This window comes from Eschscholzia californica, unplaced genomic scaffold (genome assembly GCF_041429995.1).
Source record: "Eschscholzia californica isolate CP2 unplaced genomic scaffold, dmEscCali1.0.p SCAF_2, whole genome shotgun sequence".
Taxonomy (NCBI): Eukaryota; Viridiplantae; Streptophyta; class Magnoliopsida; order Ranunculales; family Papaveraceae; genus Eschscholzia; species Eschscholzia californica.
Genome location: NW_028238309.1, coordinates 31965227 through 31989443, shown reverse-complemented (window position 1 = coordinate 31989443; position 24217 = coordinate 31965227). Strand labels below are relative to the sequence as shown.

Below are 24217 nucleotides of genomic sequence, written 5' to 3'. Positions count from 1 at the left end.
TCAAGCACAGACCTGAAGTCTAACGGGTCAACCCTACTTAAGGTAAACAGAACAGCTAAACCCTCAACTCTCCGCCACCTATTCCCCCTGACTGGGAGGTCGGCTAGAGGTATCAGCCATGTTTCGCCCCCGGCACAGACAGATCAACTCTGGAGTCTCCAAAGGAATGAGGGGGCTCCACGTAAGCTAGGACGATGCCTCACACCCTAAACTTGGAGTAGGTGATGTGGGAATTTGAGGTGAGATAGACAAGGAGAAAAACAAATTAATTAAATTACAGAATTGCCATGAGGGTAGTATGGGGAGGCTTAAAAAAATTTGGACACCAAACAGGATGTTGGGGTTAAATCGAACTGTCGGACACTTATGGGGGCCAAAACAGTGAGTTAATTATTGGTCACAAATTGGGGGCGAAAACGGAATTAACCCAAAAATATAAATACTGAAGATTGAAGATTGAAGAAAACATTTCTACATTTTTTTCTCTATTTCACATATTCTTTTGTGTTGTAATCATTCGTTTATTAAATTGAAGTTGACCGAGAGATATAGAGTAAATGATATTGGTATTAAACTCACCTAAACAACAGACAGGGCAAGTAACAGTTTTAATTCTTGTTACATACGTTATTGGCTGCCCACGACACCTTTCATTTGGGTGCCTTTAGAGGTGTCTCTTGTTACCATATTAACAAATGATAAGTATTGATTGTGCACACTAATGATGCATAAATTGTCCACACGTTGACTGACATCAAAGAGTCAAGCACAAACCTGAAGTCTAGCGGGTCAACCCTGCTTAAGGTAAACAGAACAGCTACACCCTCAACACTCCGCCACATACTTCCCTGACTGGGAGGTCGGCTAGAGGTATCAGCCCTGTTTCGCCCCCGGCACAGACAGATCAACTCTGGAGTCTCCAAAGGAATGAGGGGGCTCCACGTAAGCTAGGACGATGCCACACACCCTAAACATGGGAGACAGAAGCGCGGCAACAGCTTACCGACTCAATTCCGGAATGTCTTTAAAGATTCTAGTCGGCTACAAATTTTAAGTGTGTAAGCAAGTTTGAAATTCAATAGTCTAAAAGAAGGAAACATCTCCCAGAAGATCTATCACCTCGGCAGGATATCTACGAAGGATCCTTGAATTTAGGAACTTCTATTTATCCTAGATACGAGATAACTACAAGGGAAACCTTAACCACGAACAGTGGGAAACTTCCCCAAACGGTGGATCACAACCGCCTAATCTAGACTGTCTAATCACAAGTCGGCCTACCCCAATCTATAAAAGGGCCCCTATCGTCTTCCATAACACACGATCTCTCGACCAAAAAGATCACTTGTGATGCGTATTATGTCCAAACGTTGACTAACATTTGAAGAGTCAAGATCAGACCTGAAGTCCATCAGGTCAACCCGGCTTAAGCTAGCAGGTCAGCTGAACCCTTGACGATCCATCACGTACTTCCTTAACTGGGAGGTCGGCTAGAGGAAACCAACCCTGTAACGCCCTTGGCATGAACGGATCATCCTTGGGGTTTCTAAAGGAATAAGGGGGGGTCCTCGTAGGTTCGGTCAATGTCTTACACCCAGAATTGGGAAGGCAAAGCGCACCAGCAATCTACCAACTTAATCCCAAAATCTCCATAGAGATCTTAGTCGGCTACAGATCTCTAAGTGTTTAAGCAAGTGTGGACTTCACGCGTCCAAGGGAGGAAACTTCTCCCCAAAGATCTATCACATCGACAGGATATCTACGAAAGATCCTTGAACTTAGGAACTTTCATCTATCATGGATGCGAGATAAACACAAAGGGAAAGTTTCCCTCCATGACAACCATCGCCGTCTCTTAAGCCTATAAAAGGCCCCCAAATCGTTCTTCAAATGACACAATCTCTAAACCCTAGAAGATCACAGTTACCTCTGAGTTCTCATAACTCGCCCCCAAAAGGATCGATCAATATTCATTCTTTTACTGCAAAGAGCACCCTAACTGGCTTGAGCGTCGGAGCGGTTTTCGAACCCTTTGCAGGTTTTTGCCCCTTTGGAACAGACGAACAGAAGCAATAAGCAGGAGCAAGGAAAAAAGAGTCAGGAGCAAGGAGCATGAGCAAGGAACAGGAGCAAGGAGCAGGAGCAAGAAGCAGAGAACCAGAGCTGGAAGTAGATTCAACCGATAGAATCTAACCTGACTTAACAGAACATTCAACTTAACGGAGGCTGTCATGCATCAACTCCCTGTTTGACATAACGGAAGGCCATTTTTTTACATCAGAATTTGGCGCTAGAAGGAGGGGCATCTCTCCAGCAAAATCATCCGTTCGGTAACCCGAACCCCTTTTATTACGTTTTCAACACTAACCATTTCTTCAAGACCCTCAGGTAAAACATGTCCTCAGAGTAGCACACTCCACGCGGATCCCAGCACCAGATACCCGACGCACTTAAGCTCATGGCCACAATTGAACAGTTTAAGGCCGACTGGGAACGAGAGAACGAAGAGATAAAGTAATTACAAGAAAGCCTCCGTAAGGACGAAACAGTCAAGAAAGGCACAATAACGGAGGAAAGAAAGGAATCAGGATGCACGCCTGAAGACTTTTCTCGCCACGTAATGCATTCTCAACCGGAGCTTTGGAATTATAGCCTGGCGACCAGATGCACTTAGAGAACATTTTAGACGAATATGGAGTGCTGGATCAGAACCGCCCATACGTCCCCAAAAACAAGGGGATCGGCGAAGGATGTATCGATGATCCGACAGTCTGCGAGGTACTCATACACCAAGTAGGGTAGCTGACCCGTGAGAGAAAGAAACAGAAGCAGTGGGGAAGAACAGTGATACACCAGCCCCCTTTTGGCCGGGAGATATTGGAGTCGGAAAAACCAAAGAACTTCAAATGCCCGACGCTCGACCACTATCACGGTTTGGAGGATCCAGGAGTATTCATCAATAATTATACTTCAGTAATGAACGTTTACACTACCAACTAGAACGTGTGGTGTGAGGTTTCTGCCACCATACTAAAAGGTCCAGCCTAGGCATGGTACCAAGCATTGGCACCAGGCTCAATCAAAGCCTTCGAGCAGCTCGCCCAAGTCTTCTGCGACGCCTTCAGAGGAAGCACCACAATCAAGAGAGAGACCGACGAACTGTTTAATATAGTCCAAAGAAGAAACGAATCCCTTGCCGCTTACTGGCAAAGGTTTCGGAATCTCATGGTACAGATTCCCGAATTGGAACCGAAAGTTGCGTTCGCCGCCTTGAAAATGAGCCTCCGACAGGAGGACATCATGAAAGAGATCCCCAGCCGGCGGCCAGACACACTCGGAGAACTTATAGAAAAGGTCCAACAAAGTATAAGGAAGGAGGGTGATTATCGGAGAATGAAGGAAGTGGCCAACATTCCATACGAAGGGGAGTCATTCAGGAAGAAAGAACGAGAAGAGGCAAAACCCCCCAGAGAACGAGACCGGAGCAGGAGATCAAGACCGATTTCATCACGTACACCCCGCTAACAAAGGGTAAAGAGGAAATTCTACAGCTACTTAAGTCAAAAGGAAAAGTAAAGCTGCCCAAACCAAATGACGACAGAGAGAAGTTCAGCACTAGAGACATGACTGCATGGTGTGCTTTTCACCGAGGATATGTGATAATGCATAAAATGTCCAGACGTTGACCAACGTCTGAAGAGTCAAGATCAGACCTTAACTCAACAAGGTCAAGCCGGCTTAAGGCAGTAGGACCGTTGAGCTCCTGATGGTCCACCGAATGTTCCCCTAATTGGGAGGTCGACCTAAAGAAACCAGCCCTGCAAGACGCCCTAGGCATGGACAGATCAGCCCTTGGGTCTTCAAAGGAGTAAGGGGGGGTCCACACAGGTTCGGTCAGTGTCTTACGCCTGAACTGGGGAGGTAGTAGCGCTAAGTGACTACCGACTTAATCTCAAAACTTCTAGAAAGATCTCAGTCGGCTACACATCTCGAAGTGTTTAAGCCAGTTTGGACTCCACGTATCTAAAGGAGGAAACTTCTCTTATAGAGTCTGTCACACCGGAAAAATATCTATGGAGAATCCTTGAACTTAGAAACTTCCACTTATCAAAGATCCGGGATAGACTCTGAGATAAACCCTAGATACTCAAGAGAGGAAACTTATCCTTCGGTTTGACGGCAACTGCCTCACCACCGCCACTAATCACAGTCGGCCTACCATCGCCTATAAAAGGCCCCCACATCGTCCTTCACAGGACACGATCTCTTTACACAAAAAAGATCACAAGAAACTCAGATTTCTCATAACTCGCCCCCCAAAAGGATCAATAAATATTCATTCTTTTACTACAAAGAGCACCCTGACTGGCTTGAGCGTCGCCGGTTTTCCAACCATTTGTAGGTTTTCCCCCATCGAGAACAGACGAACATGAGCAAGGAGCTGGAGCAAAGAGCAAGGAACATGAGCCAGGAGCTGGAACAAAGAGAAGCAGAGCTAGAAGCAGGAACGCAGAGTTAATCGATCCCCAACATAACGGAGGATTCAAACATAACGGAGGCTGTCATGCATCAACTCCCTATTTCATGCTGATCTAATGAAGAAGCATTTTTTGACATCAGCATTTGGCACCAGAAGGAGGGGATCTCTCCAGCGAAACCATCAATTCGGTAACCCGAATCTTATTTACTAAACGTTTCAGACTAACTACCTCCCTGGCTCCCTCAGGCAAACATGTCTTCAGGCGACCACCAAGTCGAGACCGACGGGACAGCATCGCTACCCGGGCCAATAGGAGAAGAAGAAACAAAGAAAGCAATAATGTTAAATTTCACCATAGTTGATAAGATGCATGCTTACAACATCATACTGGGCAGGAACTTCCCGAGAGAGTCAGGGGGGATAATCTCAATGAACAACCTCATGATGAAATTTCCAATCCCAGGAATCTCATAGGAACGATCAGAGGAAATTGCTGATGTCAAAAATGGCTTTCCGTTAGATCAACATGAAATCGGGAGTTGATGCATGACAACCTCCGTTATGTTTGATTATTCTGTTAAGTTGAGTGTTGCTCGGCTTAGAGTTCCTGACGCCTGCTCTGCCTCCTTTCCCTGCTCCTACTCCTTGCTCCCTGCTCATGCTCCTTGCTCCTTTCTCCTTTTCTTGTTCGTCTGCTCCCAGAGGGGGGAAAACCTGAAAAGGGTTCGAAAATGGCTCTGACGCTCAAACCAGTCAGGGTGCTATTTATAGTAAAAGAATGAATATTGATTGATCCTTTTGGGGGAGAGTTATCCGGAACTCTGAGTTTTGGGTGATCTTTTTAGGGTAAAAAGATCGTGTCCCGGGAAGGACGATGTGGGGGGCCTTTTATAGGCAATGTTAGGCCGACTATGATGGTGAGGCGGTTGCCGTCAGACCAAAGAGAAAGTTTCCTCTCTTGAGTATCTAGGGTTTCTCTTAGAGTCTATCTCGGATCTTTGATAAGTGGAAGTGCTTAAGTTTAAGGATCCTTCTTAGATATCGTGCCGATGCGATAGATCCTAGAGGAGAAGTTTCCTCCTTTAGTAACGTGGAGTTCAAGTTGGCTTAAACACTTCGAGATGTGTAGCCGACTGAGATCTTTCTGGAAGATTCGAGATTAAGTCAGTAGATCGCCCAGCGCTGCTGCCTCCCCAGTTCTGGGCGTAAGACATTGGTCGGATCTGTTTGGACCCCCCTTACTTCCCAGAAGACCCCAGGGCTGATCTGTCCATGCCAAGGGCATTTTGCAAGCTTGAAAGGAATAGCCAAGAGACTTCTTGAAAAGAGATGAAGGGTCATTAAAGGCCAAAACCAAAGACATCTCGGGAACAGTCAAAGGAATAATGACCGAGGGATACACACAGCGCCAGACTGATCAGATTCGACGGGATATCGACAGATTTCGAAGAGACACGTCGGTTCTTCCACTGGCAAGGCACGTGTCCCCCAACTTAACGGAGGATTCGAACATAACGGAGGTTGTCATGCATCAACTCCCTATTTCATACTGATCTAACGGAAAGCCATTTTTTGACATGGTCCACCGAATATTCCCCGACCAGGGAGGTGGGCCAGAAGAAACCAGACCTGCAAAACGCCCTTGGCATGGACAGATCAGCCCTGGGTCTTCAAAGGAGGAAGGGAGGTATACACAGGTTCGGCCAGTGTCTTACGCCCAGAATTGGGGAGGCAGCAGCGCCAAGCGACCTACCGACTTAATCACGAAACTTCCAGAAAGATCTCAGTCGGCTACACATCTCGAAGTGCTTAAGCCAGTTTGGACTGCACGTATCTAAAGGAGGAAAATTCTCCTTTAGAGTCTATCACATCGGCAAGATATCTACGAAGAATCCTTGAACTTAAGAACTTCCACTTATCAAAAATCCGAGATAGACTCTAAAAGAAACCCTAGATACTCAAGAGAGGAAACTTCTCCTTCGATTTGACGGCAACCGCCTCACCACCGCCACTAATCACAGTCGGCTTAACATGGCCTATAAAAGGCCCCCCATATCGTCCTTCACAGGACACGATCTCTTTACCCTAAAAAGATCACAAGAATCTAAGAGTTCTCATAACTCGCCCCCAAAAGGATCAATCAAGATTCATTCTTTTACTGCAAAGAACACCCTGACTGGCTTGAGCGTCGGAGCGGTTTTTGAACCCTTTGCAGGTTTTCTCCCCTCGGGAGCAGACGAAGAGGAGCAAGAGCAAGGAGCTGGAGCAAGGAGTAGGAGCAAGAGCGAGGAGCTGGAATAAAGAGAAGCAGAGCATGAAGCAGAGCTGGAAGCGGGAACACTAGGCTGAATAACACTCGACATAACAGAATAATCATACATAACGGAGGTTGTCATGCATCAACTCCCTTTTTCGTGTTGATTTAACGGAAGACCAATTTTTTACATCAACAAACCCCTTCGCTACTAACCGTGCTTTGTATCGTGCATCTTCCACCCATGGGATTCCTTCCTTTTTCTTGAAAACCCATTTGTTACCAACAATCTTTTGACCCTTAGGTTAACAGGCTAATTCCCAGGCCCGGTTCTTACAAAGAGACCTAATCTCTTCATTCACGGCAAGAGACCATTGTCTTGATTCATCACTCCTCATAGCTTCTTCATAGGCGCATGGCTCACCTCCATGAATGCTTTCCCCCACGCTAAGTGCAAATGCAACCATATCTTTCATTCCATACCTTTCCGATGCCCGAATGTCTCTCTTCCCCTTTTCCTTGCAACACTCTAATGAACCAGCTCTGGCTCATCTTCCTCAGCTTGCTCATCTACCTGAGGCCGAACCTCTTCCGGAGTGTCTATCTCAAACTCTACCTGTTCTCCGTGATCTTCCTGCTCCACCTGTATACTGACACCCTCCCGAGCATCTACAGGCATTACTTTCTGTATTACCATGGCTAACTCATCAAAAGTAACATCTCTACTGATAAGAAACTTCTTTGATTTTTCACCCGGATTCCACAATTGATAACCTTTCACCCAAGGCTCATAACCAAGAAATATACATTTCTTAGCCCTCGGATCCAACTTACCCTCCTTAACATGTGCATAAGCCGGGCAACCGAAAATCCTTAAGTTCGCATACTTCGAGGGATACCCAGACCACATCTCAGTAGGAGTTTTACACTCAATAGATCTACAGGGTGAAATATTTACTAGATACGCTGCCGTGTTCACTGCTTCAGCCCAGAACACCTCCGACAGCCCTGCATTTGAAAGCATATAACGAGCTTGTTTCAATAGAGTTTTCTTCATACGTTCTGCCACACCATTCTGTTGTGGTGTCTTTCTGAACGTATGGTGTCTCATAATCTCTTGGTCTTTACAAAACCTATTAAACTCATTTCCGTAAAATTTCATGCCTTTGTCAGTCCTCAAGCGTTTGATCGATTTTTCAGTCTCCTTCTCGATCAAGGTCTTCCACTGCTTGAACTTAACGAATGCTTCATCTTTGCGTTTCAGTATGTAGACCCATACTTTCTTGGAAAAATCATCTATCAAGGTTAACATGTACCCCCACCATGTGAGATGACGCGAGAGGGACCCCAAAGATCTGAATGGATGTAGTCCAGAGTTTCTTATGAACTGTTGTACTGAATTTGACCCGACACTATTTCCCGAAGACACAGTGTTCGCAGAATTCTAGTTTTCCAACCTTCTACCCACAGAGTAAACCCTGCTTGCTCAGTATAGTCATCCCTTTTTCGCTCATATGCCCTAACCGCATATGCCATAGCTTAGTAGTCTCAATATCCTTGTCTGATGATGATACCGCTACAGTTCTAGTAACAGTTTTACCCTGTAGCACATACAAACCATTCTTCTTCAACCCTTTCATAATTGTAAGACTCCCCTTAGAAATCCGAAGTACACCACCTTTACCAGTGTATTTACAACCATTATCATCCAGAGTTCCCAAAGAGATCAGATTCCTCTTCAAATCTGGAACATGTCTGATGTCTGTTACATTCCTCACAATACCATCGTGCATCTTGATCTGAATAGTACCAATTCCAACCACCTTATAAGGAGCGTCGTTTCCCATTAACACTTTTCCTCCATTAATGGTCGTGTAAGTGGAAAACCAATCCCTATGAGGACATACATGGAACGTACAACCAGTATCCAAAATCCATCTATCCTCAGCGAAGCAGGCATTGATAGCCAGAACCATGGTTTCATCACATTCTTCAAACGAGTCCAAAATTTGTAGGTGGGTCAGCGGGTCGTAAACCAGGTTCGATATCAGTGCATATTCAAGACACTTTCAACAAAACGTACTTGACGTAATATTTCACTTAGAAAATTAGGAGACAATAGAATCCTACAGACCTTTCTCTATGGTTACCTAATTGTGGGGGTGATTGGAATAAAAGAAGACTTATGGTATACTAATCAGAAATTAGATACTAGAGTTCTTTTAGTGAGTGCCTAAGAGCACTTTCATAAATGAGACCCTCCCCATTTATGGAGTATCCAGGCTTATCATATCCGGAATAGTAGGATCTTAGTAGGATTTATTGGTAGCCATGTACCCTCCCGTAAGTTGACCCGATCTCTGGTGTGTGAAAAATACTAGGGTGTTACGTTGACCCAATCTCTAGCTATTTGGGCACGTGACTATGTGGACTTTGATTGGTCATTGGGTTGACATGGCAGACTAGGATAAACATGCTATAGGCATGGGTTAAGCAGGCACCTAGAGGGGTTCGAGGCACACGGTAGGGGTTCGAGGCACACGCTGAACGCACACGCTGAACAATTTAAAAAAGTTAAGCAGGCACGCTAGGTCTATAAAGCTTTGTAGGGAAGTTATGGGTGGCCTTCCTCATTTGGCTTACTGGGTCGCTAGTAGGAACGGTAGGGACACCCACATACAACATATTACTTTTGGCCACAATATCAGAAGTCTCAACAGGGTGCGGCAGAAAAATAGTACTCGGGCAGGTAACGGCAGAGAAGCCCACATACAACATATATTGCTTTTAACCACAATATCCAGAAGTCTAAATAGGGATTCCAAAAGATTGAACTAAAAGTATGTAACGAAAGAAAAGTTTTGAAATGCCGTCTGCAGAACTAAAAATGAATAATTTGATGGTGGGAAACATTTGGACAACAATTTTCGTGAGAGATTGACTCACTTAAAAAAATTTGTGTTTATGATTCATTAGCCCAAACTTGACCGCATTCGGGCTGGGCATACCATATTTCATGATGGAACTTGCTAATAAACTTCGGAACATTATTTGCAATGAAATAGACATAATAAGAACTGACGTACCACATGGGACAGTCTTACTCAGGTTGACTCAGGAACCCAAGTTGCATCTTCTTAATCACATATTTAGATCAACTATTTTTTGAAATCTGGATGATTTAGAATAAGAAAATACATATTGTTCTTTATACTTGAGCCCTTGAGCCAAACTCTTAAGTAGCACATCCCTTGTACCCATTTACCACATTTGTTTCCTATTAAATACTCCTATATGAAACAAAGTATGATAAGAAAACCATTGTAAGGTATCAACATCTTCATATTCTTTACTCGTGTGGCAGAGACAACAGAGAACATGCAACCTGATCGTCAGAGGAGAACTGGTTGAACTAAAACTCATACAAAGCTCTCATCGCCGGTGAACCATCTGCAACTGCCTAAAATGCAACCTCTTTACCTTTAAATCTACATTTACGTGACGCTGGAAACGGGCAAAAGAACAAAAGCACAGAAGGGAGTGAGTAGAAACACCATTTAAGATACACAGTTACAGTGCCAAACATTAATATAGATAAAGTGAATCGTAGGCGCATTCTTGTCCTGTACACTGATAACTGAGTAACGAGAAGAACAAGAAGATGGCAGCAGCAAAGTTCTCTATGAAGTAATTTACAGGAAAAGGCAAAGCGAGAAAGCATACATTCAAGCAAGGTAGTTATATATTTGGGGATTGTTTTTGTCTCTCTCTAGATACTCCCTGTCAATCAGGCTCTCTATCCTTTTCTTCAAATCAACCGGCTTTATTGGAAATTTTAGCTGTACACGCACGAAAATGAACCATGGGTTGGTACGCGAAGAAATTCAGAGAAAAGAATACATCGACAAAGAAAGTAGTTAGGTACCTGCTGGAAGAGTTCTGTTATTAGGAGTGTATGGCTTAGCACTTTCCTCGTCTTCATTATGCGCACAATAGCTGCATCAACCTGCATTTGCAAAAAGCAGGATATGCAGGTGTTACGGTCAATACATAATTCACTGGTGATTCAGGGTTAGGCTACTTGTAGTCTTGTACACCACTTAGCCTAAACCATTGTCACGTGACAAATTAGATTATCCTCCAGAAAAATAAAGGAAAAAGGATGACAGGATCGTTGAAACCAAGTGAGGTTAATATTTTGTAACAGTTGATTCTGACCAACAATTGATTAGGGGTAGATAGTTTTAGGAGATATGATCTTTGGCAAGGACGAGTTAGATGGTAAGGGGATTGACCTTAAATTAGACCGAGCATTGAAAATCCTAGTGGTTCCCATAGGACGGTAACCAGAAGTGGTATAGACAGAAACAGGAAAGAAGCCAACCTGATATTGACGATCCTGGAATACTCTTTCAGTAGTGCTTGTGTTCTCCTCCACCGTCTCTTTCATCTGAATTGCATTTACCTGCTCCATCGAGTCCAGGTACAAGGTTAGATCATGTTTTGAGTCACCTGCTTCTTACTGAAATAGGGATACAGAAGGCATACCTTTATGCGGTAGAGCGGAGCGCTGAACTCTTCATTGAAAACAAAAGAATCACCATCTTCCACATCTCTTCCTTTAGGGTTCTGCAAACATTTCCCACAACTCTTGCTTAATTTTTAGTTGAAGTAGACAAAGTGCATGGCACAAAATTGCCAACTTACCTTCTGAAGTACGCGAACTTTCCCACATGCAAGTGACTGCAGAGTCCTTCTAAGTTCCTTATCCTCAATGCCAGTAGAGTCCTTGATGTCTTGAAAGCTAAGGTTTTGTGCATCGTTAAACAGCATCAAAACGACTGTCTGGTGAACCATTTGCAAATATCCACCAAAAGGTTAGAGACAGTTCAATGACATTATGTATGCATTAGAAAGGCTATAAATTGTCTAACAGACCAAGACACACCTGAAATAGTGAAACCGACAGCTCCTTTTTACCTTTCGGAAACTCTGCTTTCAGTACACAATGACCTAATGAATTTTGCCACATTAAGCGCCTCCCGTTATACTTGCTTAGGTAGAACTCCTTGAAGATATCCTGTTATAACATGAAAAACAAATTTAGGATGTAACTGCATTAAACTAACCGTAACCGACTTAATCATTCGAAGAACAAAATAACCAAATGGAGGTGTAACCTGATACACATTCAGTTCATGTGGAAGGCGCACATCCATCGGTGGATATGTTGGCCAGTACCTGCAAGCCATATTCGAAATATTGAATCAAAATCGTGAAGGAGTTCAAAAGTAAGGAATGTAAATGAAGAGACTTTTAGAACCATTAACCCACCCAGTAGTTAAGACATGGACACTCATCTCGATACCAGATGGGAGTTTGGTCCTAGCTTGGGATGATTGTCTGAAGGACTCATTTATCTCCTTCGATAATTCGATATCCTGCAAAAGCAATGCCATGAAATAGTACTCAAATGGCTTAAAATATCGATTCCACCATCAAATAAAGTGAAATCACCCAATTTTACTGAATGAACAACGCTGCTTAAACCCATGGGGCATAACTTGAAAAAACAGGTTTTTCCCCGTTATCTGATTGTATTGATTGTCCCGACAAGGATTCTTAAATTTTCAGGGACTCATACCCAATTGTTGAAGAAAAATGTCTCATGTCTCAAAAGTAATTGAAGTCCTACAAGTTGCATAAGGCGTCCTTTGAGATTCATGAGGTGCTCTTTTAAATTTGTCTTCTGAATTATTTGAATAGAAAAACAAATTTCTGAATCAACATTGAGTGTGGGAGGATGATCCGAAAGCATGATAGCAAGACCAGTTCGACTAGATAACAAGCAGTCCATACCATCATGCTCTTGACGTATAAAAGATGGTCTAAACTCTATCTTTACTCCCTAACAGATGTAGCAAATAAGAATTAGATGTAATTAAGAAAAGCAGAATTAGATGATTCCTTGTGCAAGTATTCTATAGAATAGGATTAGTTTCTATTCTTAATTTCTTAATCATTTTCTGTGATAGTTCTTTGGAGAGTTTGTAGGAGGTCATTTTGGGTAAATTATATATTGAAAAAGAGCACTTCGGATATTAGGTGACTTGTGTCACAAGTTTTAGTGGTTTATGCATGTTTTGGAGAATTATATATATTTTTTTTTTTTTTGAAAATTAGATTGAATATATAAGGAGAAAACACTATGTACAATAGGTGGGGATTCAAGGTTGATGTCTCACATCATCCAAGTATCCCAGTTTAATACTACTTCAAGATAAGATACATTCTTATATTTATCTATTCTCCTAATCCAAGCAAAGATAGTGCCTTTCACATCTTCAATGTCAACTGAAGAGTTGAGGTTTTTCTCTTTAAAAATTTTGTTATTCCTGTCGCTCCATATGCTCCATATGATCGCTGCAGGGACTATTTGCCACACTTCCCTTCTATGTTTTTTCTTATACAGTCCATCCCATTGAGTGACCATATGATTAATAGTGTTAGGGGTACACCATTGACCACCCATGGACTGGGTAAAGAAGTTCCACAGGTTTGAGGCCACCTTACAGTGCAGGAACAGGTGTTCCATCGATTCTTCCTCTACCTTACATAGTACGCATCTGTTAGGTATCTGGAAACCTCTTCTTCTCAGTGCATCCACCGTGGGAATTTTGCGCATTAGGACTGCCCACATGAAGAAACCCACCCTGGGGGGCAGAGCTTTGAGCCACACATAGCTAGAAACACATTGCTCTAGTAAACTGTCGTCTGTATCCAATCTCTTATAGCAATTTGACACAGATAGTGGTTCTTTCTCCTCAATACGCCATATTCTTGTATCCGCACCTTCTCCCCAACTGACTTCGTGAAGAACTTGCAGAAGATGAACATACTGTTGGAGTTCCCAATCATTCAGATTTCTTCTAACTGTTATATCCCACTCTCTATTGGTACTGTTGAGCATCTCTGCAACAGTTGCCTTCGGTCTCATAGCCAGTCCATAGATACTAGGGAAAGTAGATTGCAGTGTATCAGTCCCCACCCATAAGTCCGTCCAGAACTCAATTTTTGTCCCATCACCTAACCTCCACTTAGTGATGCTATGGTACCTTCCTACATTAGATAGAATGCCTTTCCAGACCCCACATCCATAGGAAGTTCTCTTACATTTATCTAACCATTCCTTATGGCTCTTTCCATATTTGCATCTTATAATCTTTTGCCACAATTGATCATTTTCATGCTCCTAGTTAGAGTTAGACATAGAGTTTCTTGTGCATTATGAAGATTGCTCAAATTATTGACATATATTTTCAGTTCAGTTGAATACTTGATCCTTGGAAGGTTTATAACTTTATTTACTTTATTATTGGTAGGTTCATTTATTTCAGAGGTTCATTAGGTTTATTTATTCCAATCAATACATCCTCATTTCACCACATTAATCTGGGTCGTGCATTCTTCTGCGCGTGTATTCGTGTGAGCATATCCCGAACTTAGCAGAAAAAAATGTATGTCGTTCATTAAAACGAACCACAGCCTGATCTGCCAGGGACTGATTGACTTGAAAGTTGTACGGGGTTTCGATAGCTATCGGTATGCTACGAAATATAAGTTATTTTATCCATGAATTCTTCTGCCCCATCCTCATGTTCGCATATTGAAGAATATCCTCAACCTACATAGGTATCCTCGTGCCCCACTCTGAGCTTCAACATGTTCAGTGATACCTAGTTTTTAGTAATTCTGTTACAACACTAATTAGATGTGAAAAAATTGTGTGCCTTGAAATAAGACTGCTAAAACAGGAGAAGTAAGACTATTTGATGTAACATCTTATGAGGCCCCATGGCTAGCTAGTAGGATAAGGTCAACCTGATGCTCAGCTGTGTGGGAATTATCCGATGATCTCAACTGCACTTTGAGATAATCCTGCTTCAAAAGTCCTGATTTGTGATTTCCAGACCACACAAGAATTAGAACGGAGACTCTGATTCATAAAAAAAATCTGAAGTTTTTGTCTCCTTTCTAAATGGTTTAATCCAGTTAAGGGGCATCTCTACACAGCACCCCAAGGGAGGACAAGACAGCTCCTGAGTTCCCTTTTTCTGTTTTGGTTGCATTTTTCTAGTTTTTCCAATTTTCAAGAATTTTAGTTATTAATTTTAGTCCCTTGTTTGCTTATGTTACTTCATTTAATAATATTAGGATTTTATTTCTATTTACAAGTTACAACAAGAGGACTTGTTTATTAAGTAAGTTGGAAGGACCATTGATGATAGTTTGATTTTTGTTTGAAGTTGAAGTATATTAGTTTATCGGATGCTATGCGTTTGTGAAACATACTTATAGTTTATGCTCACTGTAATTTCTCGTTCAACGTTACCCCAGTCAATTCAAGGTTTATTTAAGTTTTATCTAGTTATTTCAGATTTGAGCAATTGTTAATTGAAGATCTAGTTGAAGAACTAGAAGAATATCTGAAACCATAAACTAGTAGTTACCTTCAGCTTACATTTTTATACAGCGAACTTAACACTTTGATGCTATTCAGCACATCTTTATATTAGTTTCACTCCGACTGTCTGATGTCACCATCACTAGTGCTTTACTAAATTACTACTACTATTGCTAGGCTACTCCAATCATAAATATTTATAACAATTTAGAAAGGTGTGGATGCGGAAGAAAGAAAAATATATTTGTTTACTGAATTAGGTTTGCTAATTTACAAGGTCTACAACTATATCAAAATTGTATTCTTGAATAAACATGGAAGTGACATGAAACCACTCAGCTACACAAACTTGTTGCTTTGTGGAGGACATGATTCAAGAAATTGAAACCGAAACAAATTATTCGGAAGGGAGAAATGCGTACTAATGATCAGTGAAAATAACAATGGTGACACAATCAAACAGGTGAAGGAGATAATAAGATACCAGCATAAAAGTGAAAATTATGTCTACTCTTGGAAGGAGTTCTAAAAGGAGATCAATGACAGACATTGAATTGAATACCTATAAATTGAGAACTTTGTAACCAACTAAGATGCTGGAATAAGCACATTGCATACCTTAAACATTCCTTCAAGTTTATTCGTGAACTGGCTGCCACATTCAGTCTTCAGCTGCAATAGCACAATAAATTGATGTCAACGACTATGAAATTGTTCAAGACCAGCACTTCACAATATTTAATTAGCTTGTCACCTTTGAAATCATGGACTTCTCTGCATCAATTGAAGCACTTTTTCCCAACAATAGCCTCTTAGCAAGATCCTTCTTATAGAATGCTTCAAATACGTCCTTACCCTAAATAATTAGGAGAAACACATGTGACACGGCTATATCTCTATTAAATCATGAAAAAACTCCCAACAGAGGAATAGAAGATATAAAAACAATAGAAATGTGAAGCATTTGGCATGTACAGTCTAGGTATGACACAGTTTCTGTGAAGAAGCCGCTAACTCACTTGTATAAATCTGAACAAAACCAACACTTTATCGAGTATTCCCTCCAACTCCTCTTCAGATGTACCCTTGTTACCAGCACGAAGCTTCTCGTCCAAAAATTTAGCAATCAACTCAGCGGGCCGGTTCTGACAAGAAAACAGGAAAAGTATATACTTCAAAATCAATTTAAGGTGTAGACAGGACAAAAGTAAAGATGGGGGACCTTGGGAATCACACAAGGACAATGTAAAGCAGAGACAGATCACCTCGGGCCCTAAGGTGCCATGAAGTATACTGACGACACCTAGATAATTGAAGCTTAAGTGGTAAAAAAGACCAAATATACCAATCTCCTCTTTATGAGGTGAAATTGAACAAGTTAGATAATATGGACATTTGTATATATGTTGCTGATTTGATATGGTAAATATTTATATGTTGATCAATGACGATGATGGTGACGACATGTACGTCTTCAGGGTCCAAGTTGCCTTATCTTCCTTTTCTCACCTTCTTTGATCCACTGGGTTTAAAAAACCTAGGAGCAGAAAAGAGGTTGTCTGACATTTAAAAAGACAGATAGTTCAAGCTTAAAGTTCAAATAATACACCTAGTGTGAGCTAGTTTAGTCGTTGAATGCTACAAAAAGGTTTCACAGAGTTTATATGGACCTGGACAACCTGGTGGTCATGACCAAGGAATGAAACTTCGGTTTCGGTGGAAATTTCGGTCGGTCCAAAAGTGGAAACGTTTCGTGGAAACGTTTCGGTCTGTGTGGAAATCTTGCAAATCTGTCGAAATTTTATTATCTTTATTAAAGTTTGTTTAGCATGAAAGGTTGGTATCTTGGAGGCCTAATATGCAATAAAATAGAAGTTAGAGGGCTAATATCACTTACTCACCCCTAATAACCCAGAAATAGTTAGTTTAGGGGGTAAATGTTCTTAAATTTTAACCATTCTGTTAATTGGAGGGGTTATATTCACATCAGAATTTTTTCAGGGGTTAAATAATAATTAGAATTGAATTTCTAAAGCACCCGTACGAAGTGTTACTGGCACCCTAGGACAGTGAAAAAGTGGGTGCCAATAACAGTTTCTAGAGGGGCTTTTAGACTTAAAATTTAAAAACCCTAATCCTTTTCTTCTTCAGCAGCCGTAACCCTTTCTTCTCCTTCTTCCATATCTGAAACCCTAACCAGTTTTCTTCTTCTTCACCTCTAAAATCACCTTAAAATATGAAATCATAGAAATCAAGAAGATAAGAAGAAGAAATCAAGAGCATAAGATGAAGAAAACAAGAAAAAAACAATGAATTAACCAGGTTTTTCTTTAATCTTTCAAATCTTTGAACTATTTCGAAATTTCCATAGATTTCGGTCGAAATCTCGATTTTCTTGGACGAAATTTTACACGAAAATCATGTATGTGTGTTTTTACTTCGGTTGGTTGAAAAACCGAAATATTTCGGTCATGTCGACCGAAATTTTTCGAAATTTCATTCCTTGGTCATGACACCATATTCAAAGTAAAAGCTACTACAACCATTAAGAATCATTTTTAACTTGAAACAAGTTGATGAATACTAAAAGTTTGGTTTTCAAATTTGTAAAGAGCTCGCATAGTTTTCTGTTCATCTGTAAGCGTAATGCTTAATTTGCACCTTCAGATATGAGTCGATCTTTGACTGTGGTAAAGATAGGATAAAAGACTGATCCAATGGTTTTCAGTTGTTAGGTAAAAGTCATCCAATTCTGCTCTTTCATAATTGTGCCCGTGACTTAGTGGAATATATCTTTGTCCATTGCAGAGGCCCTTTTTCTTTATTCAGTAGCCACTAAACCAAGAGTGGGCTTTCTAATTTGGGCTACAATATCAACAAACTTCCAAATGTCGAAGCTTTGAAAAGAAAGAGGTTTCTTACTGCCGAACAGATTTTGCTGTGTAGAAGTGATTAAGAAAACATAGATCACCTATTCCTGAAATGTAAGGTGGCTCAGACCTGTGGGATCATTTTTCATCCTCCTTGAAAGTACAATTGTGCCGACCAAACACAGTCTCTCAGGCTGTAGCACAGTGGGAAGGTCCTTGGAAGAAGAAAAGTAGGAAACAAATCTGGCAGCTGATCCCTCTCGCAATCACATGGAACTTATGGAAGGATAGAAACAACAAGACTTTCAAGGAAAGGAATCTATCTAGCACTGTGGGCATTGAAGATATCAAAGGATCCATTTTCTTATGGGCTAGGAAGCTAGCTGCTTTCAAAAGTGTATCTTTCATTGACATAGTGGCCAATTGGGATGCTTGGGTTTCTTGAATATTCCCTGGTCTTCTCCATAACTTTGTGCGTACCCTTTTCTTTTCAATAAAAATTCATTCAAAGTTTAAAAAAAAAATAACTAAACCAAGTGAGAAAATATACTGAAAGTAAGAAAGATGATGAAAACCTGACGAAGATTGATGAGATGCTCAAATGCATCTTTTATTGTGTTAGAAAGCGCTTCGTTCCTGGCGAAGCTCTCTTCCCATATCATATCAAGAGAAGCCTTGAAATTAAGAAGAGAAGAAACCAAGTCTTTGTCTTTCTCTTCATCCATGACAATGCCCTGTCCAGTACCACGGATGTAGGAACTAAGGGCCTGCCTTAGTGATTCAAAAGCATTAACTCTTGAAAAGAGTGAATACATCCTCCGAAGATCATTTATACGATTTCCATCCATAAGCATTGAGAAACCCTGGCCAGATCATACCAATAGCTTAGGTCCCAGAACTACGCTGAACGTAAGCAAAACGGAGGCATACTGGGTGTTCATAAGCAATCTAACCTTGTCAAGAATTGCTGATATATGGCGTTCAAGCAGTTGTCCTTCTGTAGTTGCCACCAGTGGCTTCCTAGTACTAGAATCCAGGTACAGTAAGCATCTTTCATGTTCTTCTTGCAACCTTGACTGCATAAATGATACAGAATATAAATATCAAACTCGGATGAAAAGCCAAACTAGACTGCCTCAATAAATAATAGAACGAAGTAGACTTCTTCATATGCAGCAATAGATGAAAAGAAGTGTACCTCCACATGCTTCAAGTAATCTGGAACATCTGATTGCTGCATGTACTTTGCACCTTCTGAAGCATAAAATTCAGATGTACCCTCAAGAAATAGTTTCTCAAAGCTTTCTGCATAGATGCCTAGTGCATTGAACATCTTAAGGAGATGGTTGACTAGTGTCCTGTCAATAGCTTCACCTAATCTGGCCAACCAAACCAGAAATCCAACATTAGAGAGTGGAGATGAAAATGATTGGCTTAAAGTTTTCAGTTATGAGGGATTTATTAGATTTGTTGAACTTACCCAAGCATCTTATAAAGCTAAAATGATAAATCAGCTACATAGATTTGTTATTTGCTAGATACCAGAGAATCAAGAGATATTTTCAAGTAAGCAACTAATTAACATTATCTTCGTTGTTGTTTAACAAATGAAGGTACCACTAAGTGTTATTACTTTTGGCTGAGTGGAAAGAACTTCTTCCCGAAGAAACCTACTATATGCCTTAGCACCGAAAATCAAGGCTATGACTTGCCTTCGGTTAAAAACCAAGGAAGGCCGAAATCCATATAAATATTCTTCTCAAGCTTACAGTCTCACTCTTGATGAACACAAGCAAGATAAGTCATGATATTTAGGTACAATACCATCCAACTTGTCAACCTTCAACTATAAACATCTTAAGGACTCAGGCATTGTTATATGGATATTCCTAAGCTTTGAAAGTGTCAACTTGGTAGGAACATTAAAGTACTTGTAGACTGTAGAGAGTATTCAATACATTCAGGATTAGAAATTAATATCATTTTGTTTTTTACAAGAACAAAAAAGAAACTAATAAACATCACTCCAGAAACTCTGCAGAAATTATAAAGCCTGCCGGGGACAAGAACAAATCTAGATAATCTAGATGATATCATTCAAAAATTAACATTAATATTTTGAAGTTATTTTATTCTAATACCTTTCCCTTTCAATCAATCTTAAAAGTCCAGTGACAGTTTTGTGACCAACTTCTGGCAACCTCGAGAGATGTTTGCAGAATAGCTGCAGCCCCATGTCCCATAAGGAACGCACATTTGGCGTTTGTTTCACATAAGTTCTGTCCAGATATAAGGCTATACCACGGATCATCAACATCTGGTCACAAAGATCTTGCCAGCACTTCTCCACAAGAGACAAGAATACCACCAAGTCGGGGCTCTGGTCAACCAACGACTGTAGTGCCATGGATATGTGTGCCTCACACTCCTTCTCAATTCGTTGATAAAGATTTCCGCCCATCTTCAGTAGACAGAGATTGCAAACAGCCTGTTTTTAACAAAAGCAGATTTAGATATTAGCATGATTGAACTGATAAAGGATTCCAAGTAGAAAGAGAATATAACAAGACATGCCTGATACAGCTTCTCAGAGTCGCATGGATCTGGTTGCTTCAAGAATATAGCACTAATAGCCGACTTCAATGTTGCCCACGTGTCCTCTTCAAAAGTTGTAGGCAGCTTTGGTTTGGCTTCATGGCACCAAATGCATATGACAGAAACAAAATTTCAGAACTCTCGTTTAAGTCAGGCTTAACGATTCAGGATATGAAACTACCAAACATCAAACTTGGGATATGTGGACCACTACAATCAGAACATATTTCTACGCAAGTTAAACGTAAGTGCTGCCAGAGTGCCAGCTTGAGCACCCACACATATTGAGCATACAAAATATAGTAGCAATAACTGCCTCCAAATATATGGCAAAGAATAAGATTCAACTTAACATTCATATTTAAAGCAAAGACCACACAGCAAAAAATAAAACCATGGGATCCTCCAACAACCCATAAACATGCAAAAATAATGTCACATTTAAAACGAATTTAAAATGCTCAACTAATCCTTGCTAGACTTTAGAATAATGACTTGCAGTTAACTCAAGAAGAGATGGGCTTAGCAAAGTAAATCCTACGTTAGAAACTATATTATCATGATTTCCTTTAAGTGCTGTTCAGCTGCAACAATGTGCCAGAATACAAGTTTTTAACTAAAGAACTCCTAAATCACACATCCATGCGAGAAAATGGCTGCAGTATTAAAGTATAATGCCCTAAGGCACTTGTCTTTATTGCCAAGTGCTACTCCGTAAATCAAAACGCCGTTCATATTATGTACCTAAACCAAAACCCAAAACCTATTTTCTGGAACGAATTAAGATAAAACATGTTTTATGGGATAGAAGAACTAAGACAGAACATGCCTTAGAACAGATACGGACCATTTTAGGTCTCAAAACACTTACACAATCATCATAAAGCAAAGAGAATAGAAAGATTTTTCTCCATACATTTATAGAACTGAACAAATGACCTAGTTGAGAACGTAGGACAAATAGAACAAAAAATGTTATAAACCAAAAGATGGATATCAAAATGCCCCAAAACATACAAAATTGACACATGAAGAGGAAACAAACTCAATAGACAGTGCAAGAAGAAAGCATTACCATTACCCGTGAAAAAGAAACAAGTACATATAAGTGCTCATAAAAACAAAGGGGTCACTTTGTTAACCTAATTCACTCAATTCCCCTAATTTCATTTCAGAATAGATCATGCAAAAAAGCTATTATGTGAAAAGAAAAGTACCATGTTCATAAGAATCAAGCAACCAATTTAGGTATACAAATGAAAAAGGCATTGGTAAATTTTAACCTAAATGAGTGAACCTAATAAAAACCTAAAAAGAAAGAGCGTTACATCATAGCAAAAAAATCAAGATTTGAACAGATTCTAGAGAGAGAAGGAAATAAGATGAAACCTTTAAAAGGTTTGATAACGAGTTTCTTAGCAGGTTGAGGAGGAGTAGCTTTCTTTCTGGACAAATTAGCAGCGACACCTGCAGGAACACGACTACACCCAACACCAAGAACCTCATCATGAGCTTCATTTCTTAGATCATCTTCAACAGTTATCGAAGTATTTTCTTCACCATGAAGTTCGTTTTTAACGGAGTTTTTATCTGAAGGGAGGAAATTTACAGGTTGGGATTTAGCTTTCTTCATGGCTGGAAGATTGCCGCCGGTACTGGTACTGCTGCTATGGTTGTGGTTGCTGTGACGCTTTTGTTGAGACATCAAACGATTAGAAGATCATCGTAATTTCTAAACTCTTCTCTTTATTTCGTTCGGTTGAGGCATCGCGATACGAGAAGGCGTAGTAATCCCTACCCACTCGAGCGGGAGGCTGAACAAGTACAGAGACGATTTCTAGGCTCTCCGGAGGGACCTTAATATTTGACCTACTTGCCCTCGGTAGAATGGGAGTTCTTTTTTGGGTTATTTCCCAAATAGCCCCTAACTTTGTGACCAGCTTTCTGTTTAGCCCCTAACTTTTTCAAATATTCCCATATGGTCCCTTTTTCAGTTACCTTTAGCATACCGTTAACTAGTCATCACCTTCTCTCCTCCATCTCATCATCTCTCTCTGCCACCTCATATTCTCGTCACCTCATCGTCTTCATCGACGAAGGTCGTCGGCCGGCCAATTTTCCGGCTGGCGACCTTCAAATTAGAAAAAAAAATTAATTAATTTTTCTCTCTCCTCTCTCTCTAAAAAAAATGTAAAATTTTTCTCTCCTCTCTCTCTCTCCAAATGCTCCGGCGAAAGGGTTTCCCTTTGCCAGAGCTAGTCTGTTCAACGAACAGACTTTGATCTGTTTGTTGAACAGACCTAGATCTATTCGTCAAACAGATTGGTCTGTTCAACAAACAGACCTAGCTCCGGCGAAGGGAAACTCTTCCGCCGGAGCATTTAGAGAGAGAGGAGAGAAAATTTTTTAGAAAAAAAAATTTTAGAGAGAGAGAGGAAAGAGAAAAATTAATTTTTTTTTTTTTTAATTTGAAGGTCGTCGACCGGTGAAGACTATGAGGTGGCAGAGAGAGATGGAGGAGAGAAGGTGATGACTAGTTAACGGTGTGCTAACGGTAACTGAAAAAAGAGGTCATATTGGAATATTTGACAAAATTAGGGACTAGGCAGGAAGCTCGTCACAAAGTTAGGGACTATTTGAAAAATAACCCTTCTTTTTTTTGTAGTGGTGGTGTGTGTGTGGGTGGGTGGTGGGGGGGGGGGGGGGGGGGGGGGTCTGAACTAAAATTCCTTGGTCCGTTTAATTACTTAAATCATACGACTCTTGAACTTAAGGATTCCTAAGTTCAAAATTTGAATTGATGAAGAGAGTTTGGTTGTTGTTAGATCTCTCTCCGTTCTTTGTTCATTTCTATCTTTCTCTCCAAGAGGAGCAATCACATACTAAGCTATTTACATTTAAAAAAAGAGAATTACATTTAAACAAGAAAAATAATATTTCATTGTACATTTAAAAAAAGAGAATTACATTTAAAAAAGAAAAATAATATTTCATTGACGCCTGAACTATAAAATAGATGTGAGAGATTGTTTTTTTTTCTAACAGTGAAAAGATATTAGTCTGGCAAGAATTCTATTTATATATTTTTCGAAGTAGTTACTTTGGGAAGTTTTTCATAAAAAACCCGATCAAGAATGTGGAAGAGAGATTTTCTCCCCACTAATTTCTCATCCTCCCACGTTTTTCTACTGAATAGAAAAAAAAAGGAGAGAAATATATGGGTAGTAGTTACTCTAACCAATTTTAGTTGATTTACATAGATACCTTCTTTTTGTAGTCTATTTACATAAGAAAAATTATATCATCCGTCGGATGTGTTCCCAACCGAATCTCTAAAATAAAATGGGCGGTCAGACTTATCCCCTGGATAACCGACTGACCTGTTTTAATATAATAGATTAGAAACATAGAGTAACAAAGAATCTGTAGTAGTAGTAGATTTCTTTACTTCTTTCCCTATATAAATCCCATCCTTGTGAAATCAAAATCACACTCAAACTGATCATCATCTGTGAAGTAGTAGTATATTTCCTTTCTTTCTTTCAATTTCTCTC

The 24217-nt window shown here is 40.4% G+C and overlaps 1 protein-coding gene across 1 annotated transcript; it reads right to left on the bottom strand.

Moving 5' to 3' along the window:
- Positions 1 to 9882: 9882 nt before the first annotated feature.
- On the bottom strand, positions 9883 to 22467 carry CUL4 (cullin4). The gene is made up of 18 exons (XM_086658278.1): positions 22053 to 22467; positions 20643 to 20758; positions 20210 to 20556; positions 19267 to 19447; positions 19022 to 19144; positions 18644 to 18931; positions 16218 to 16343; positions 15953 to 16054; positions 15817 to 15870; positions 12069 to 12175; positions 11915 to 11975; positions 11683 to 11814; positions 11442 to 11579; positions 11283 to 11363; positions 11119 to 11199; positions 10660 to 10740; positions 10458 to 10573; positions 9883 to 10238 (listed from the first exon to the last, which is right to left on the bottom strand). The coding sequence occupies exons 1-17, from the start codon at positions 22366 to 22368 to the stop codon at positions 10460 to 10462; spliced, it is 2448 nt and encodes an 815-aa protein (XP_086514404.1). The 5' UTR covers positions 22369 to 22467; the 3' UTR covers positions 9883 to 10238; positions 10458 to 10459.
- Positions 22468 to 24217: the final 1750 nt, after the last annotated feature.

Excerpts from the sequence above, each read along its gene's own strand:
- CUL4 (XM_086658278.1), bottom strand. The coding sequence starts at position 22,368 with ATGTCTCAACAAAAGCGTCACAGCAACCACAACCATAGCAGCAGTACC. Across the intron at positions 18,932-19,021 it reads TATCAGCAATTCTTGACAAG|GGTTTCTCAATGCTTATGGA; the intron begins GTTAGATTGCTT and ends TGATCTGGCCAG. Across the intron at positions 10,574-10,659 it reads TAACAGAACTCTTCCAGCAG|CTAAAATTTCCAATAAAGCC; the intron begins GTACCTAACTAC and ends GTGCGTGTACAG.